The sequence below is a fragment of the Ochotona princeps genome, chromosome 3 (genome assembly GCF_030435755.1).
Source record: "Ochotona princeps isolate mOchPri1 chromosome 3, mOchPri1.hap1, whole genome shotgun sequence".
In the NCBI taxonomy this organism is placed as follows: Eukaryota; Metazoa; Chordata; class Mammalia; order Lagomorpha; family Ochotonidae; genus Ochotona; species Ochotona princeps.
This window is the reverse complement of record NC_080834.1, coordinates 28,241,865-28,256,899: the sequence shown is the minus strand read 5'-3', so window position 1 is coordinate 28,256,899 and position 15,035 is coordinate 28,241,865. Positions and strand designations below refer to the sequence as shown.

General features: G+C 44.6%; 1 protein-coding gene across 1 annotated transcript in view; it reads right to left on the bottom strand.

Annotated features, from left to right (window-relative positions):
- Nucleotides 1-15,035, bottom strand: part of DSCAM (DS cell adhesion molecule) — a 526,318-nt gene that overhangs the window by 234,548 nt on the left and 276,735 nt on the right. The window contains exons 5-8 of the mRNA XM_058661256.1: nt 12,396-12,674; nt 8,358-8,633; nt 3,150-3,446; nt 2,134-2,409 (exon numbers count right to left, since the gene is read on the bottom strand). Coding sequence (XP_058517239.1) covers nt 2,134-2,409; nt 3,150-3,446; nt 8,358-8,633; nt 12,396-12,674 — 1,128 coding nt within the window. The remainder of the gene's footprint in view (nt 1-2,133; nt 2,410-3,149; nt 3,447-8,357; nt 8,634-12,395; nt 12,675-15,035) is intronic.

Here is a 15,035-nt window from a genome sequence, read left to right as displayed (position 1 = left end):
AACCTGAAAAGTCTTCTATTATATTAGATATGCATAAAAGAAGCTCCTAAAAAATACAAGCTGATGATTAAATTGCTTTTTGAAAATTGTCAATCTATTAATTAAAAGAACCAGTCCATCTTCTTTGTGGATATAGTTCATTGAAGTTGGTTTTCATCGCTTCAAATCATAACTTTTGTAAAAAGGAAGTTTATGTTGATCTGGCAAATTTTACGAATAAGATAAATTACTCTAATGGGCTTTGTTTGAATATGTCTCCTAAAATTTGCATTAAGAATATAAACACTTCTGTCTAATGGTCACACTTCTTCATTTTTCTGGAGGTAAATCATCTTAACAGTGCCTGAAGATGATGCACTAAGAAGTTCAACTGATGCATCATCCATAGTAGCTAAATAATCAAAAACAAATCAACTTCTCAGCGCCAATTGGGTATCTTCTGTCTTTTTTTAAAGATTTTTTTTCTTGGAAAATCAGATTTTACAGAGAGAAAGAGAAACAGAGAGGAAGATTTTCCATCTACTGGTTCACTCCCTAAATGGCCACAACAGCCAGGACTGAGCTGCTCCGAAGCCAGGAGCCAGGAGCTTCTTCCAGGTCGCCCACACGGGTACCGGCCCTCAAGGTTATGGGCTGTCCTCGACTGCTTTCCCAGGCCACAAGCAGGGAGCTGGGACACGAATCAGTCCCCGTATAAGATCTGCACATACAAGGCGAGGATCTAGCTACTGAGCCATCACAGCCAGCTGCTCTTGGGTTTTTCATGATGTAGGTTCACAGACCCATGGGGTGGCATGAGACCATTTCATGGAGATTGTTAGAAGAGAAACAATTTCATTGTAATATTAAGATACTCTTTTTCTCACTGTGCTGATATTCACACCACTGGTGCAAAATCCATAGTGGGAGACACTGTTAGGGTCTTAGGACTTAGTATAGTCGTGACAACAAAATGGAGAACTCCTCAAACAAGAGCAAATGTGTTCCATCACAACCTCATTGCCCATGTCTTTGCTGCTCAGCATAACAGAACAGGAAGAAGACAGCACGTGCTCCAGCTGCTGCTGACGGAGCAGGGCCTTCTCGAGGTGGAGGTCTGTGTGTTGGAGCAGCTGCAGGTTCACCGGCTGTTCCTAGAGCAGCTGCCTACACGTGTCATAGAGACACGAGTCTCCTGCCCCCAGGATCACAAATGACAAAGTTTGTTGTCGATGACCAACTTTGAGCTTTTAAGTGAAAAGTAGAATTTCAGGAAACTCATGCCACCATGAGCTTGACAGTTTAGCAATCCTTGGACTCTTGTGATTAGCTCAATGAACGTGATATTTTGAGAACATAGGATGTGTATCTCCATTCTGGGGATATGAGTATTTGGAAAGTCTGTGAAATTCAGTGAACCAATCATTTTCCAATGACCCTTTATCACATCACAGACGCACATGTAGGAAGAACAGAACATTCACTCTCGCAGCACGTCGTTGCATGAATTTTAAAAGTGAGAAGTGCCAAGTATTCCTCTGATTCCCCGTTGTGGCTCATCTGAATACCCTGTGCACGTGCAACTCTGCATCATGCTCCTGATCTGTGTTGTCTCGTTTGCTTATTGGTTATTGATTGTTTCTCCTGACTGCATGGGAGCCGAGTAAGGACAAGGGCTATTAGGGCTCTTTCTTCACCATCTTCCTCAGTGCTGGGATGTGGTCTTTGGCATGAAGCAGATGTTCCACCAATGATGGGTGAGAGAATAACACCACCACAAGAGGAAGTTTTACGCAGCTGTTGCAGGTGCGATTTACTGGGAATTATTTGAGAAAATTCTTAAGTGATATGTTAACGTTAAAAAGGATTCAATTAATTATGAAAGATCCCAGCTGGGTTCTGAAATCACTCACGTTTGTTTGGGAGAGACATGTATTTCTAACTATCTGAGAGAGGCAAGATTGGGATTTTTCTTATGTTAACAAGAGCAACACACACCACGCTCAGCTACAAGCACCCTGAGGATTGAGCCTGAGGAGGACGGGAATGCACTGGTACCCTGCAGTCTCTGTGATTGTCCTACTGGACAGGTGCAGATTGCTGCTTTCTGCATCCTCAACCCTGCTGGGCAACACGGAGGACAGTGGAGCTTACCTTTCACTGTCACATGGACGCTCTGGCTGGTGGAGAGCTGCGGCTGAACCAACACATTGCAAGTGTACTCTCCCTCATCAACTTCCTTTTGCACATCGGAGAGTTTTAGAGTTCCATTGTTTTCAAAGGCCACCTGGCGGTGGTTGAAAGGAAGCAGGTTAGAGTTCTTGTACCATTTGATGGAGTAATAGGGATAGCCAATCACTCGGCAGTGAATATAGGTGTCCCGGCCTGCTATCGCCGTGATGTTTTTCATTGGTCGAATGCTTGCCGGCCCTAGAGAGACACAAAGAAATTCTTGAAAATAATTTAAGGGTACATCACATGTAAGGACACAGGGATACTTTTGCTTGAGTTGAAAAAGATCAATTTTGATTTTCATGGAAGTACCTCTTTTCCATTTAAAAACATTTTTTGGACTGCATTTGGCATCTTGTGCTAAGAAACGCTTTTATTACTCTTGAAGGAATCGAATCGGTGTTAGACACTTTATCAACCACGTTCAAGACATCATTGGAAATACAAGAGAAAAGGCAGGTAGGTCCACGCAACATAACTAGTCTACACTGAACAAGCATGCTCTGTTGTGGTGGAGAAACAAAAAGCAATTGAGCAATTGCTTAGCTCTCCCTCTAAAAGAGATGGTGAAGATGGAGGTTATGCCATGTCGCACTATGAATGCAAGTTAAATCCCATGGACAGGAAGGTTTACCACGGATGGAATAAAACAGAAGGAAAGGAGAGAGGAAGGGGCATGCAGAGTGGAAACCGGGAGAGGGAAGCTAAGAGGGCACATCTAAGAGTGACACAGGAGAACAAGCTGACTACAGAAACCCAAATGCCATGTCCGACACCAGCCCCGCCAGTGCCATTCCCGAGTCGGAAGGAGAGGGCAGCTACTGGGAAGCAACAGCTGGTCCGTCTGGGCATTCCAAGCCTCAGCCCGGGGCATGCAGCAACCCCTTCTCCGCTACAATGAGGTATGTGTGTTTCGGAGGAGCTGATCTGACAAGCACCTCTTACGTTTATTCGAGCCTGGTAGAGGACGACTCCCGCCGAGTTGTTGGCCGTGCAGCGGTACACACCCCCGTCCCGCACCTGCGCGCTGGAGATGTTCAGGTAGCTGACCACATTCCCCTCGGACGTGATCATCTGGCTGATGCGGTGGCTGCCGCCCTTGAGGATCGGGTCGTCATCCAGGGTCCACGTGATCGTGGGCAGTGGTGTTCCCTTCACGTTGCACATGAGGGACACAGGCTCTGCTGGACTCACCACTTTTTCACTGAAGGCAGAAATAATCTTGGGAGTTCCATCTGCAGGGAAACACGTGAACAGATGCAAGTGGCAGTTACAACCAAACAACTTCCGAGTGCATTGCCTTCCTGGCTGGGAGGCCGACACAGCGTCAGGCATCCCATAGAAGCAGAGATGCGCCATCCTGGCCGGCTTTGAGCCATTACCATGTATGCCTTGGCCGTTTCCATTAGAAGGACAGGAGTGTGACTCAGAAGCCTGAGTTAAACACTGGCAGTGACCGCGGGCTCTCTTCTGCCCAGTGGCATCAACACAGAAGCCTTCACATCCCTCCATGTTGTGCTAGCTTTGTACAGACCTCCAATAAGTTAGGGACTTCTCACAAGGGAATTGTTTACAAACATGAACGGAGTTGCTAAGACACTGATGATCTCATCTTTCAACTAGAAATGTTGAGTGCATGGGAATACCTCAGGATGATGCAATTTTAAGTTGGTCACCGTATAATTTCCCAACCTGGGAGGCTACTGAGAGTGACAATGATGCTACTGTTGACTGTGTCAAGAGATGAGATGCGAAGCAGACCTGTCTCAGGTAAATTGGGGTCTTAATTGTAGAGAACTTCCCAATATGTTTAGCAAAGTTCAGATTGGCTCTTTCTGTTACTCTTCTATATACGCATACACTCCTTTTCTTTCATTGTAATCACATACCTTCTTTTCAAAACGTATCTTTCCATTAAAAAAAAAGTAGATGTGGGCCCAGCAGCGTGGCCTAGTGGCTAAAGTCCTCGCCTTGGACACCCCGGGATACCATATGGGCACCGGTTCTAATCCCGGCAGCTCCACTTCCCATCCAGCTCCCTGTTTGTGACCTGGGAAAGCAGGCGAGGACGGCCCAAGGCTTTGGGACCCTGCACCCACGTGGGAGACCTGGAAGAGGTTCCAGGTTCCCGGCATCAGATCGGCGCAGCACCGGCCCGTTGCGGCTCACTTGGGGAGTGAACCATCGGATGGAAGATCTTCCTCTCTGTCTCTCCTCCTCTCTGTATATACAGCTTTCCAATAATAATAAAATCTTTAAAAAAAAAAGTAGATGTAATACAGAAAAGCTATGGGAAACAAAGCTAGGAGAGGTTACCCAAAGGCTACCACTCAGAAGTACAAATCGGCCTCAGGATGAGTTTTCCAAGGTGAGTGGGTCATTTCGACATGAACATGACCACATGGCATTTCTAAGCCTGGTAATAAACCTTGTTGGTGACTGACATTTTTTTTTGCTTTGTTTTTAAAAATATTTTTTTATGTTCTATCAAAGGGCTTGTGTTCTAATGGAGCTAATGGTTAAAGAATTTCAACTTATATTTTTGTTAGATAGATACTTAATTATCCATTGTTGAAACACAGGACTCTGAGGATGTCCTGCAAGTTCATGAAGACAGGAGGCCACGAACAGCTCCCGTGCCCTGATGGATGTGTTCCTCACCACCTCCAAACCCTGAAGCCTCCTGAGCTCAGCTGGAACTCTGTGCATGTGGGGGGCTCCTGCCTTCTTTCTCCAGCTCCTGAATTCTCCTGTTCCCCCTCCAGATACTGTTCCGGGGAACTGGAGACAGCTTTCAAGTCTGTTTGTTTGTTTGTTTTTGCTTCACTGAATGTATTCATAAGCCACATTGCTCAACCCTCGGATTACAAACCTTTCTTTCTATTATCAGGGAAGAAAAAAGGACTTTAAAATCTCAAAATGTAACCAAAATCTCTACTCCTGCCTCCAAAACACAGCAGACTTTGCCTCATCCGACCCGGCCTTCACCCTGCAGAAAAGGTGGACACGGTCTGGCTGTCCACAGGCAGCTATTCAAACTAGCGATTGCTTGCCCGTATAACGCAGTTTCTGTGGGATGCATCTAGCTGCAAATTTGCCTGCATTGATTTCTGTACTCAGCAGTGAAAACATAAGTGTTTTTATCTGTTTAGGAAAATGTTCTTCCTTTATCTTTTTTTAAGTAGGTAAGCTTTACACGTAGTGGAAGCTACAGATCTTGAGGGTGTGGATGAGTTTCATTCAGTGGAAACACCTTTGTAACCAGCAAGGTGTGCAAGCTAAAAACATTTCCTGAAGGGCTACGTTCGATGGCTGATTCGCTACAAAGAGCTGCCATTTGAATTCCCAAGTCCAGGAGTTAATGTTGTCTGCTCTTGAACTTCCAACACATATTAAGAAGAGATTGCGCACCCCTGGCCCCATGCAGGAACATTTGCTATCCCGGCCACTGGATGGTTAGTGAATTCAGGGTGTGCATATTCAGGAATCTAGCCCCATTCCCAAACGTGCTCTCCTCTAGCAAAATTCTTCCCACTGACCAAGAATGCCACTGACCACACCTCAAAGAAGTTAGCATCATGTCTTACATGTCCTGAGCCACTTTAGTTTCTTTGCCTCTGTGACATTTGTATTTCTTGAATTCCACAGCTTTGAAGAGGAATTTGGAAGCCAGTTGCTAAAGCTGGAACTGGCTCGGATTTCTGTGGGATTTGATACAGGCTATGCCATTTTGACAAAAATAACTGCAGGTTTGTTTCCTTACGAGTAGTGTCTGGTCGAATTTTGGGTTCATTTTTATATGCGTCTGTTTTCCTTTTGTTATGTCTGTAGATGTAATTTAGGCATGTGGAGACGAGTAAGCAAGCAGCTTCTAATGGTCAGACACTATTATGAGCTGTTTTATAAAGCGTGTGTATTCATTTGTGAACTATGTCAGATGTGTGTCACATGTGGTGTTTGTGCGGAGTCTGTGGACATCATCTCATTTTCTTAATGGTCTCTCTGTCTTTGAAATTTAGTTCTTTCTGTGTTCTAAGAAATCTTTGCTTTCCCTTAAATCCTGAAAATTACTTTTTTTCATTTTAGAGATTTTAGTGTTTTACATTTTACATGAGTCTATAATTTACATGAAATTAAGGATCATATAATGCACGAAATAAGGACGGATGCTCACCTTTTTTGCTACATGTGTGCTGCGTTGTGTCCATGCTATTTGGCTAGCAGTTGAACGCCGTGTCATTCTAAAGGCAGCACGTCATTCTAGGTGTGTGCCCATGTTTCTGGGCTCTGTTACGTTCCCTCGAGCTACACAGCTAGTTTGTTTAAATCTAGCAGCATGAGTACTCCGAATCATTTTTGAACACTTCTCAGTACTTTTTCATAAGTAGAGCTGAAGCCTGTATGATTAAAGTCTGCTTTTCTTCACCTTACAGGAGAACCTCCCAGATTCTCCATTCTTTCAGTCCATGGTCATTTCCATTTCTTGGTGTCCTAAGTTTTTATCAAGTTACTACCATCCACAGCTGTCTCAGTGGGAGCCACAGGAAGCTTCCCCACAGGATCCTGGTTAGGCACCATTCTAAAGCAGCTACAAGGCGGGCATGTGTAATTCCATTTTTTCTGTCTTTTGCTACATTAGCTCTGTCATCTCTCAGAAGAAAAGGAATAAAATGAAGCCTGTGTCCTGAGTGGAAGCTGACATGCGGCAAACACACCGGTGAGAGTGTTGGGCATGCTCCCCTGTCCTCTTGTTTTGTTCCAGTGATGGCTTTTTGGGAGATGAAAGCAGACACTATTTTCCCAGGGAGACCTGAGTGTGTCTTTGAAATCCTTCTTGCTGTCACCCTCTGACAAGCTGAACTCTTTTGACATCATTATGGATTATCAATATGCTCTTTAGGTCTCCGTGGTCATGTGAGATGGTTGCCAAGGTAATGGAGGCCTAGACAGGTAATCACTCCTTTTCCTATGAAGAATCTAAAAATAGGGCTATGAAAGTACCAGGGGGCATCGTGAGCGACCCTCTGGCTCTGTACAAATTGATTACTTTGTGCACTTAATTACTGTGCCAGGCATTTAATATGAGGGCCATGTCTTGGGTTAACTTCATCTCTGCTTTAAAAAGTCACTCACTGCAATGAAATGCTCAAATCAAAATCCAGATCTCACTGCTAAGCTGGAGCCTTCTTAAAAGTCAGGTGAGGTTTAAAAAGAAGTCATAGAACTATCTTTTAGTATCATAACACATTTTAACCCAAATTCGTATAAAATGAATTTTATTCTATCTCCTGGCTCTAGGATAATCGTTTCATTATTTGACTCAACTGACGATAGCAGATGAATTTTAAATCACAAGCAAGGCAGAAGGTCTGTGAAGACACAGAAATACACGAATGCAAGCAACTGTAACGATCTAGTGGTAAATAAGCACTTTGGTTCAGTGTTGCCTGGATAATTTCTTTTTTCTGGCTCTTGACTAAACTCAGAGCTTTAAATATACGATCGCCAGTTAAGGAAAACTAACAGTAAAACACACCCAAGACATATTATACCGCACAGTAATTCTTCATTACTCTCCTGCCCACATATCATGAAAGAACATTTGGACTCCACTGGGGCCAACTGGATACCACGTGTCATTCCTCCAAGCAGGAGCCTGGGATTCTGTGCTACTGCTTCTAACCTCACTTCTCGGGGTAGCCCATAACACCAGGCAGCAGCTGAGGATATCTTTGATGGTTACCATGTGGCATGGGATGCTACCGGCTCAAGTGAGCAGAGATCCTGTTCAATACCTTGCAAATGCATCCTGTACCAGGTCCCAAACCAGGCCTAACAAAGCCCTGACCTAGAGGGCTCAATGAATCCCCAAGAAAATGCCAAGTTCCAATGTCTGATGTTTATGTCTTCACAAGTGTTGTTAAACACACAAAGTTCTACCTGTTTGCTACTTAACATTTCATTCTCATCAGAATGCTTTCCTTATTGGTCCAAGTTAGCCTGAAGCTATTAGGGCTGTCAGGCAGCTGGGCAGAAGCAATCCTCAAACCATCAGTTATCAGCTCTGCTCCATCCTTTCTTCCACTTTCCTTAGTGCTTTGGGTTTGGGTTGCTTGCAGCCTCAGCCCTCCCCAAGGCATACTGACCTTCAAGGACCACCTGCACATAGTCCTGAGCCGACAGTTTATCTCTTCTCACGAAGCACTGGTAAGCGCCACCGTCACTCTTGACCATGTGATCCATGATAAGGTTTTCGTGGTTGATCCCTGTGATCCTCACATTTTTGCCAGGGTTGAGGATTTCACCATTGCGGTACCAAGAGAGTTCCTGGTCCTCAGCCCCTGTCACGCGGCAGGATAAGGAGACCTGGCTCCCCACGCTGCTCTTAACCTTCCGGGGACTGATGGTGGCTTTCAGAGGCTCTAGAGATGTGGACAAGAGAGACATAAGGCGTAATCATCATATGCACAGAAAGCATTGGAACACTGTCCAAGAGTTTCGGCAGTGCAAGCACACCAACACACACATGCTTCATTCGGGTCTCACATTTGGTATTATTCTAGAAATGCACCAATTGAGATGCCTTATTGCTCTTGCTTCTCTGTGTGTCTAGTAGAATGGTGCTGGTCAGGCTGTCTTATCATTGAGTATATGTGAGGATGATGGTATTCACCCAGTGACAATAAGAAATACAACATGTTGGTTACCAATAGGACTGTAAGTGCCTGAATACATAAATTCTATTTGCCTTGTTCCAAGGAAGAATTGATCAGTTTTCCCTGGGTCATTCACACACACACACACACACACACACACACACACACACACACACACTCTCTCTCTCTCTCTCACTCACTCAGACATATATACACAGCCTCAAATGCTATATTGGCCCAATTAAGCCCATATCTTTTACACAGCTGTGAAAATATAAGTTGATACTAGAATCTATGACCATAAAACAGAATTTTCCCTTTAGACATAATAAAAATGTTGGACAGGGATGATATTCCCATCCTTAACTTACGGTGTTTCAATATGATGAACTTAATTCAATATCAAGTACAATTTAATGAATATTTCCATGTTGTTGGGTAGAATTAGGCTCACAGGAAGGAAAAGATGAATGACATGTGTTGCAACTAGCATGCACATGACATCACCAAACACTTTTTATAATGTAAATAAATCTTTCCACAGTACTCTTGGATGTGTTACCACCTCCACTTTACCAAGAAAGAAGCAGTTGTTCAAACTAAATAGCCTAAAGCATTCAACAGGTAAATGACCAAAAACAGATTTTAGCTGTAGTTCTTCTTGACATCTCATCAAACCACTTGATGTGTTTGGGTCCAGACCCTTTGGTCTTTGGTTCTCATGAAAGTGGTCATAGCATCCAGACAGAGGAAGAAGGGGCTGGGACAGGCATATCATAGTTGGGGCAGTGGCCACATGAAAACCAGGAGCATCCTTAGATATCAGCATGCAGAGGGCTGATAAAAACTAAGATGAAGGAGTGCCTTGCAGGGCACAGAAACCATGTGAAAGAGGTAATAAGCACAGCCATGTCAGGGAAAGAGCCTCTGCTTCGGTTTGGATGCAACAGAGTGTCCCCGAAAGAGCAGAGCCAGACAAACTATAAGTGCTGTCCTGGGCAAGAATATGACGAGTGTGGAACATTCAAGAATGCTTAGGGGCCAGCGCCACAGCAAGCTAATCCCCTATCTGCAACAGCAGCATTTCAGATGGCTATGGTTTAAATCTCAGCTGTTCCAGTTTTGAACCAGTTCCCTGCTTATTGCCTGAAAAAGCAGTGGAGGATAACCCAAGGACTTGGGTCTTCCTGTGGGAGAGCCATAAAAACGTCCTGACTCCTAGCTTCACACCGGTCCCACTCTAGCTGCTGTGGCCATTTGGTGAGTAAATCAGCAGATATGATTGTGTGTGTGTGTGTGTGTGTGTGTGTGTGTGTGTCCTTCTCTCTGTAATTCTTTCAAATAAAAATAAATACAGTAGAAAAAAATAATTCTTAGTGAGTGCTACAGTTAAATACATGTTTAGGAGAATTTAGTATTTATCTAATAATAGATGGATTAGCACAGGGAAAAGTTGTCAGCAAAGTGATATCAGAAATACTGGACATGCAAGTAAAAAACATCATGAGACCCAATCTCCGGGGCTCGAGAGGACTTGTAAATAGATAGGATGGGCCAAGGATCCACTATTTGAAGTTGGTACTTGTAATCAACTGGATGCATATGTAAGGAAGAAGAGCCATTCAGGAGGACAATGTCTGGGATGTTGTCTGCTATCCTACCCTGTTTTTAACATTGCAGCTGGTTACCTGCTGTAAAATTGAAAGACAGGCCATTCTGAGACTCAGGAGGGAAGCCAACAAGGAAAAATACGGAGATTAGGGAAAGAACCTGAAGCCACAGAAATGAAAACACTAAAATGAAAGAGCCCAAAGAGTAGAGTTCAGAACTCGAAACCCAACCAAATACTTTCCATCTGAAGAAGAATGACTGGAACAAGGAAGCAAAGTCCCATCTAGTGGGAAGGGACGCAGCCAACATGTGAGAGCAAGTCCCATCTAGTGGGAAGGGACGCAGCCAACATGTGAGAGAAAGTCCCATCTAGTGGGAAGGGACGCAGCCAACATGTGAGAGGCACTGGAGAAGGTCTCCGGACCAGAGCAAGCACTGCTGCAACTCAGACATTTCCAGAGAACTTTTACAATGTAGATAGGGATAAATGCCTAACAGAGGGAAATAAAACAAAATGAGCCTTTGCGCATACGACAACCGGGAGTGGGGAGCATGTCACAGATCAAGTGAGATGGGAAGTTTTAGGTAGCTAAGGATCAGATGTGTTTCTTGGTGCAGGGAGCAACAGGCGCTGAATCCAAGTGCAGAATGGACTTAGAGGGGAATTGGGAAGAAGCAAGATTTGGCAGGAGTAACTTCAGAAGTGGAACATTGGCAAACGTGACCAGACAGGTTGGCTTAAGGAGCCTTCAATGCTATCTTAAGACCTTGTTTCCCCAGAACATAGGGACCCAGGAGACATTCTAGGCCTACGGGAATAATTCTTCCCGGCTACCCACTGTTGCATGATTTCTTCCTCAAACCTCTTCATGAGCTTCATGAGTGTGAATACTACCTTTCAGTTCTCTCTAATCACAGCCTAAGCATGTTGAGATGATATTTGAAGGTCTTCAGCTAGCCAGCTGGATCCAGTTGGGCAATTGGGTATTCAATCTAAATGTGTTCTCTTGGGCTGAAGCTGTAGGAAGGCAGCCTAAACTGTAAACAACACTGAAGAGGCAGTTCCAAAAGCAGCTCATCGATGGGGGAAACAACACCTGTGCGTGCACCTGCACACACACACACGCACACACACATATGCACAATTACAGTTCTAATATGAGCTAAGGTCATCCTGGATGACCACTGTCCAGCAGCGATGGCACACTGGCTAGGTTCTCATGGGTAAACCACTTGGAGTTGTTCTCTGTGTGAGTATGATTGAGGGAGCTTGACTAGAGTACACTCTTTCCTCCCCGCCCCTCAGACTCACAGCTTTCCTCCTTCCAAGTCTGCGTTCCTCATCCTTCTTAGCACATCTCTATAGACAGCTGTAAGAATCAGCTGAAGATGAAACACGTGCATCGCACTTGAACTATATGATGTATAATACTGCTTCTAAATCCAACATTTGGATCATCAGGAGGTCTGTACTTCTGCTGGTAATAGCCCCATTCAGGAATTGAAATTATTTTCTGGAAATAGGTCATGGCTAGCCACTGTGATTGGCTAGCAACTTGGTACTGAAAAGAACAGCCCTGCCTTTACCCTCTATCTTCGCAGAGCCTGGCCATCCTGAATTCAAAAGCTGATACTGAAGCTGATGTTGAAGTCCTGTCGCCAAATGGAAACCGCAAAGTTTAGGGCATCAGGCAGATCTAAAGCCCAATCACACACCTAAGACTTTTCAGATACATTACCTAGTGCAATTTCTCAGAGCAACAATTTCCCCCTCTGTAAAGTGGGGATAAGATTGATTTCAGAGGACCCTTGTGAGATCAGTGCAGGGGTTATTACAGAGAGAGTGGCAAGATCATATCAGGAGCTCAAGTGTAGAGGCCAGCCTCACTGACCATCATGAGTGACCACCCAACTTACGTTTCACGTACAGGCGGCCTATCACCTTAGCAGTTCCATATCTGTTGGACACTTCACACACGTAGCTGCCTGAGTCTGATGGCCGGGCGTTCTCAATGAGCAGTCCGGTTATGGTCTTCTGGAACCTTCCAGAAAGTTCCAGGGGCATGTTGTCCTTCAACCAGCGATAATCTGGCTCAGGGTGCCCAAGCGCTTTGCAAGGCAGCTCCACACGCTGCCCTGCCATGGCTTTGCGATGGTCAAACCCATCCAGTATGGATGGGGCTGAATTCGCTGGGTCTGCAGAGGAAACAGAGGCTCTTAGAAGCAGGAATGAAGAACTGACACTGTCTTGTAGGATCACAGGGCTCCAAATACAACTAAGACCCCTCACATCAGTTCTTGCCACACGTCATTGAGATTTTGAATGTGGACAGAAGACATCCTATTTACAAACATGCCTTCTGCTTATCTTTTATGAAAAGTTGGACATGTCTGTTTGCAATTCGTACTCAACAGCTATAATATCTAGAACATGTGTTTTCATGGATTCAAATGCAGTCTCAAAACCTGGAACATCACACACTGGCTGTCAGAAGGGCAGCATATCAGAGATCCTTTCCTAAAATGACAGAATGTCATCGCGCAAGGGTTTTCCACCAAGTTGGTGACTTTGCAAGCCCTTTGTTGACGCATTTCACAAGTATCTTTTGATTCCCAAGTTCAGGATCAGCACGGAGTTTGGCATTTGAGATTGCGTGGTAGACACATTAGAGGAGATGATGCCTCCCAGAGTGTTCAGTCTTTGGGGAGGGGTGAATGGGAGCCAGGCCACTCACAACTATGCCAATGCAATAACTTTTCTCTAGTAAGTGGAGCGGAGGAAATAACACAGGGTTGCATAACAAGGAGAGGGAATGGGGTGCCTTGAGGGGGAGTAGAGAGGAGTGTAAAGGTCTTCAGGGATGGTCTCCAAGGAGATGAACTTGTAACGCATGGATCGCACCTTTCTTTTTGTTCTCACGTCTTGATGGCCTTAGGAATAACTAGAGCAAGGTGCGGTGGGGGATTTACTCCTTCCTGCTGTGTTTGGATGTCTATACCATCATTTATAGGCCATTCAAAATTATTAACTTAAAAATTAACCTGTTATAGAATTGTGGAATTTCAGGTCCCAGCTGCAGCTTTTGGGCAGGGCCAGACCACATGATTTTACTGACCTTATGTAGCCTGCAGCAGGCTGGGTGCTCTCCGTCCCTGGACTAGAGTGTCTGACCAAACAGATAAATAATACTGTCTTGTGAATTCTAGAAACTGGCCTTGAAAAACCAGCAGCCCTTGCTGGCCAGCACAGAGGACTGAGGGCATGATAACGGAATGTTAGGGACACTTTGCTTCTTTCAGATTTCAGCCACCAAACTTCCTTTGTAGCTGCAGGGCTGTAGCTCTTTAGTTGGGTTCTCATAGAACTGCATTGATGCCAGGTATATCCTGTGAGTAGAACCATTGCTAGCTCCAACCTGGGCTGTCAGGCACATCCTGTGGGTAGAACCACTGCTAGCTTCCCCATGGACCATCTACTCCTGAGTTGTCAGTAGCTGCGTTCTTGGCAGTCCAAACTCCCGCTCTGCACTCCTTAGAACTCCCCTGCTTACCCTACCAAGCAGGTAATTCTTGAGAAGCCAAGTTTGCTCCCATCCTCACCCATGGATGGATTCAGCTTCCTCTTTCCCTTATCCTCAAACCTTGTTCTCATTTGGCACCGCTGACAAGGACTGAACTTTCAGTAATGACATTTTAGGTGAGGTAAAGGAATAAAGACCAGCAATAAGAGCCATAAAATAGAATGACATCTGGACATTTATAACAAAATGGCTGAAACTGTGATCATTATGCTAACTGAAGTAAGCCAAATTCAAAAAGACAAATATATTTTCCCATATTTATGGAAGCTATAAACATGTGGAAGTTGCATGTATACATGGCATATAAAAATGTTCAGACGTTGTATCCTTAGGTCATAAACACTGCTTTACTGAATTTTGCCATGTAAATGACAACTCACCTTTCTTTTCCCATATTGTGTTCACTGTCCTAAATCTGTGATGTTCATATTTCCCTTTTGAAGAAAAGGGTACACATGTGTATTTACATAATGTCTACACTTGAAGTTAATGTGGCAAAACATTTTAAAACATAAAATAAGCAAAGGAATAGTAGAGGAACTTTGCAGGGTATCACGTGAACCCTACCCTCTTTTAAGGAAGCAATGGTGTGTAATTTGCTGTGCTTCTGATGACTTTCAGCCTCTGTTATATTCCTGAGCTCTAGGAAGAAAGGGGTGGTAGATTGTCAAGGATGGAGTGGGGGAATCACTCAGCTCAGTGGCCTTGAGGCGCGTGTGGAGCAAGTGAGGCCCCGGGGGAACGCTCTCTGTGTCATCGTGAAGAAATAAGTGGTAACAACCAACTGGACGATGAATGGGAAGTTCAATGGCAGTTCCACGCTCCTTCCAATTTGTTTAAAGACTGCACCAAGCTACAAGCATGAATGCTCACACCATTCTCCACCAGAAACTTGAGAGCTGCATGTGGTTCCCTGCTCCTAAAATCTCTTCCAGGTCCTCAGCTGGAAAAGCACCGTGGCTCTTCTTACCAATCC